The following is a 5,481-nucleotide window of genomic DNA, read 5'->3' on the forward strand; positions in this document are numbered from 1 at the left end:
AAATATTAAAACTCAGTTGGAAAACCACAATAACTTTTGCATTATACAAGCCACCTTTCACAATGAGCAGAAACCACAATACAGTCACAATGAGCAGAAAACGTTTTGTACTCTATTTGTTATGGTTTTTAATGGAATCTGGCTTTGGATTTGGGTGGGAGAATTGGTGCAGAAGATTGGAATTCATCTTATCTTAACCCTTGATTTTAATTTTCCGGCTATTTTAAAGAATCTTGCTTTTAAAATGATTCTTTCATTTGCAAAACAGTGGAGACACAAATATCACGTATTTAGTTTGCTGGCAAGCTTATGCCCCTGGATAATAAGTACATATATGACAATTCGAAAAGGAGAAGGAATTTTTCCTGTGCAATTAGACTTGACACCGAGCTGCGTCGATGGAAGCTGGTGACCAATAAAAAGAAAGGGCACCAACTTGCAAAATTCTCAACCTTGCTCCAAGGTGGCATTAGAGATGTGCAAATAGAACCTTCAAATGAATTTTATGCACATCGTATCCTAGGTAGACTATAAAAGTTTGGTCTGCCCGTCCAATCACTGATAATTCTTCTCAGCAAATTGATCCTGCAAACAAAGAATGAGAGAACATGGACATCAAGATCAAAGGAAAACCTTTACAAAATGTTGTGAAAAATGCACACCACGGCAAGCACTCCATCCATGCTCATGACACTGCATGCCAGGTTCATCTCTCTTTGAATATATTCCCAAAACATGACTGATTTGAAATCCAGCCTTTCTTCATGAGCAAGATTAGACAGGCTCATTACATTACTCACACAGGAAATTGCAGGATGTGCAGGAGCACCTCCTGTTACAAAACATATGTGATGGCTAAAACTACATATAATACAACAAACTACAAGCTATCTAATAAACAGGAACACACAAAAGACCTTTTTTCTTTTTGAATCGCTGCAACAGTTCTCAATATTTTAACAGTTTGTCATCCATGGTTTTACCATAGCTAAGAATAATTAGAGGTCTAAGTCAAGCACCACTCCTATGTTCAATTAATTGCTGAGTATTTGCATATTACATAGACTTACATGATAATTGGCATACCTTCAATGCAAATAGTTTCCAACATTCAATATTGTCAAAAAAGGAGCCTCATGTTACTTCTCGTATTTTAACATTTGGGGAGCCCAAGATATTAGCAGCTGCTTTTCCAAGGTTACCCTTTGCATTTACAGCAGCTTGTCCACTGAAGTGCTTAGTATTGGTTGCCTCGGTCACTAAGATTGATTTCTTTATCTGCCAAAGAGAACAGACACCAGATATGTAAATTAACAACAAAAAGAAAGTTCACCGGAAAGCAACTATTTCCTATTGGCTCAAATAACAAGCCCATATATAGCTTAGACAATGTCAAGGGCATGCCATCTGTCTGCTCACACAGTCATACACATAAAAATACGAAACATAAATACATCTTTATGCATACACTATGAAATGGGAAGAATACTGAAGCCAAAACTTACAGCTGCAAGCCGCTCTTTGTGAATCTCATTTGTAAGCTGCAAAACCAACAAAACCACAATCAAGAAAAGTTGTAAATCTAAATCGACTACGATTAGATTCCTTTTGCAACAACTGCACATCCAACATCCCCTGTACGGACAATGGATAAAAGAGAATGTTTTACCGGCTTTCTGTAAGTCTTAATCTCATCACCACAAAATCCAGGAAGAGTCATATGCCAGTTTCTTTCTGTATCAAGCCATAAAATAATAAAAGTTCAAGTATTAGACATTAAAGGATGAATGAAAGACCAAAGAAGATAAATTTACAGAATATCTAACCAAGATGTAGAAGAATGTCTTTTGCTTCCAATGTCTCCGATTTTCTATGCTTGGCCAGTGAGCATCCAAACGTAGTGATCTGTTGAAGAGAAAATTTAACAAAAAAAAAAAAAAGGATTGGACAATGGTCACATTAGCTATTGACAGTTTAGAGAATGAAGTAGAAAGAACTGTATTCAATGCCATAGTGCAACCCTACAATGCAGTAGAAGAAACCAAGTCGACAGCAGAGAAAAAAACAAAACATCCTAGTTAAACAAGGCAAATATCAGACAGAGAAAACCAGGAATTTAAGGTCCTTCTTTACTATTCAAGATGTGGAATGATATTCATTATCATTAAAAATTTTGAAAACATTTTTCAATATTCATCAAAGTCCATGTATAACTTCAGTTAGCTGATCAACCTATTCAGCACAATATATCAGAAAAGACAAAAAGGAAATATTTAGGTTCAGTTCACTTTTTCCTTTTTTTTTTTTCAAGAAAAAAAAAAGTAAAATCCATAAGTCATTCTTAAAATGTTTTCACCTAAAGCAAAATAGGCTAAATCCAAGTAAAATAAGTTTTAAGAAATGTATTCATTAGAAAATCATAGTTGCAAAGTCCTTATGCATTTTGGTATCTGCCCAAGTGTATGTATGGTAAATTCTCAGAATATAGGTTCAAGAACACTCACAGAATCCACAAAGTCTTCAGCAATGTCTACAAGAATATCTTCAACTTCAGGATCCAACTTCTCAGATGGATCAATCTGTTCAAAAAGAAAAGTCATATTCAAAGATAAAGAAGTATGAAACTCCATAAGAATTTTACAAGCACCAAAAAAGACAAATACATTGTAATCTGTAAGGAAATTCCTGTTGCTAAATACCTTGCCTCCAACTATCACTCAATAAATGCCTAGAGAAAATTGAAATTCCCTAAATAAAATCCACCAAACATGAATGCCGAACATCCAGTGTCACTAGAATCCTCGATGGTAATCATGAATTTTATATTGCTCATCAACAGAGACAAATTACTAACATAAATGTAGAAAAGGAACAACACAGCATCCTCTGCATATAAACCAAGTAGATGAAGGGCATTTAGAGAGAATATTGGGTATAACACAACATATTTGGGGACAAGAAGAGAAACATTGTTCAATGCCATTAACCTTTTTACATACAATACAACGTCTAGTGAAATTTAATAATTTCCTTATATAACATAAGATGCTGGATACCTTTTTATACAAGGAATAGACTCAGAGAGTTTTTAATCTTTAGTTAATATATAATAAGTTGGTAAGATCTTATGATCCTGTAAAATAATCCTAAGGACCCAAAATGCAAAGCTAGGCCCAGTATTATTCACCTGGCTGACTAGATCATGTATGCTCCTTTTGCTAAGAATACGACCACCAGACTCATCACTTTCTGTGATAGCTGCTTTATTTTGGTTTAGTGGCTGGACTGTGCTTGGTTGTACCATTGCAAGAGAAGAAGGCTTTTGATTTGCAGATCCCTGGGCCCTTGAAACTTGCTGTTGATGAGGTAAAGATTGTGGGACCCTTGATTGCGAAAATTGTTGTCCGAAATGCTCCTGCTGCTGATGTGATGGTAGAGGTTGTGGCACCTGTGGAGATGATACATGCTGTTGTTGAGAAACTGTTGGCAAGGAATGATGTTGTTGGGAAATATGTGACCTTTGCTGCAAGGATGGCGAGTTAATCGGTGGTCTATATGAAGGGGGTGGCAGAGGAGGCTTCCCTTGTGCCCCAGAGGATAGCCATGGCTGATTAAGGGATTGTGTAGTTTGTGGTGTACTTGGCGTTGAAGAACCCGAAGTACCAACCGCTGACACTCTCATAAGGCCATGCCCTTGGAAATTCTACAAAACAGAAAAAGGAAAAAATAGGTCAAAAACTACATATAAAACAGGCATGAAACCCAAATTTACCCAGTAAATCTTATCAAGATGACAATAATAAGTTATATGGTACACGGTAACAACTTAGCTTCACAAATTCCTGAAAAAAGCTCATTTCAACCTACCAATATGATACTCAAATAATGATGAAAACAAGAGAGAAAGCAAAGACACAATTTTCCAAATTCAGCTAATATTTCTTCATCATTTCTTAAAATTCTAAAGTATTACATGAGACTTCTATTGCAATATGTTGAACCGCTCATCTACTAAAACCATAGCAGCGAATAGAGGGAACACATAAATCAATGTCATTTCACATGTAAAAGTAGACAAATTTCCAAAGCTAACCACTTAACAAAATAAATTAATCCTTTAACACGATACTAACTTGGGTGGCAGGGGACTGGCTATTTGGTGCAGAAGGTGGTCTAAGAGATGATTGCACAGGCCTTTGTTGATGGTGTGCAGAAATTCCACCTGGCCTCATCTGCGAACTCGAACCAATTGATGATCCCACCATCCCCATTCCTTGCATTGGCTGCCTTGCCTATTAAAAGAGATTAAAAAAAAAACTGAATTTTAGCATCGAAACTTACACTTGTAAATAAAAAGGACCAAAAGGCTTAAAACTCTACCTGGGAACATTGGAACTAGAGCCTCCACCGAAAGAATGGCCAAAGGAACCCGAAAAGGAAGTGGGCTGCGAGGGCAAAGGAGTTGGGGGAGAAGGGCTAGAATGCGACGAGGGTACACCGATGGCATGCTGCCTCTCGGCTGAGATGAAAGAGTTGGCGAAGGGGACGACGAGACGGAGGGAGAAGAGGAAGAGAAATGGGTAAAATGGGAAGAGTGCTGTTGCCGGGCCTCGAGAATGCGGTGGTGGTGATGGTGGTTGAGGTAGCGGTGGTGGGTCGAGCTGAGGAGCGGGGAGAGTTGGTTTCGGTTGCGGTGGCTGTTGGGGTGGTGGTGACGGGAAGATAAGGGTTTTGGGATTGGGTTAGGGTTAGGGTTTGGGCTTGGGGAGGAGGATTTTGAGGGTGTTGCGGAGGTTGGGGTTGGGATTGGTGGTTGAATTTGAGGCGGTCGCGGTGGTTGTGGTAGTGACGGGGGAGGTTGTTGGGGTGGCTCGGTGCGGAACTCGTGGGAATGGGAGTTGGGGTCGGGGTCGGGGTGGCGGAAGGAGGAGCGTTAGGGGTTGGCAGAGGCGGTTGTTGGTCCATGGGGAAGTGGAGGGAACTGAAGATTGAGAAAGTTAATGTTGGTGGTGGAGTGGAGGTGTATTTATCTCTGACATTTTTATGGACTCGTTATGGGCTTAGCTCCTCTTTGTTTCTTCTCCCCTCAGCTGACGAGAAGAACAATCTCGATTCTTCAAGGCAGGGGCTGATATTCAAATTCCCACAACTATCCCTACTTCTTCCTAGCTCATTTTCAAGTGTTCTGGCCAAAAAAGTTATAAAAATATATAGGCAAAAAAATCCTCTTACCCTTTAGATTTGGTTGAAAAAGAGTTTTAAGCTTGCATAACCTCAATGAGAATTTGTTTAACTAATCAAAGCATAAGCTTTGGAGTTGGGTCTAAAGAAGCTTGCCTCCAAAGTTCTTAATTAAGGTTTCATAAATTTTGTCAAAGTATGATGTAATGGTATATGATGTGTTTCAAATAACTATACTTTTAGCTTTTATCATATTTCTTTTTATTCTCATCTTTGATTATATATTTGTAGGCACCCGCC

At 38.5% G+C, this 5,481-nt stretch overlaps 1 protein-coding gene across 1 annotated transcript; it reads right to left on the reverse strand.

Moving 5' to 3' along the window:
* Window positions 1-233: 233 nt before the first annotated feature.
* TAF12 (TBP-associated factor 12) lies at window positions 234-5,231 on the reverse strand. The gene is given in 14 exon segments (XM_089784334.1): window positions 234-585; window positions 1,087-1,278; window positions 1,506-1,541; window positions 1,670-1,734; window positions 1,827-1,905; window positions 2,505-2,579; window positions 3,188-3,703; window positions 4,134-4,292; window positions 4,389-4,507; window positions 4,510-4,605; window positions 4,608-4,629; window positions 4,632-4,718; window positions 4,721-4,875; window positions 4,908-5,231. Coding segments are annotated over 13 exon segments (1,611 nt in total). The 5' UTR covers window positions 4,966-5,231; the 3' UTR covers window positions 234-585; window positions 1,087-1,134.
* Window positions 5,232-5,481: the final 250 nt, after the last annotated feature.

The sequence above is a fragment of the Theobroma umbraticum genome, unplaced genomic scaffold (genome assembly GCF_002168275.2).
Source record: "Theobroma umbraticum cultivar Fairchild unplaced genomic scaffold, ASM216827v3 scaffold_86.0, whole genome shotgun sequence".
In the NCBI taxonomy this organism is placed as follows: domain Eukaryota; kingdom Viridiplantae; phylum Streptophyta; class Magnoliopsida; order Malvales; family Malvaceae; genus Theobroma; species Theobroma umbraticum.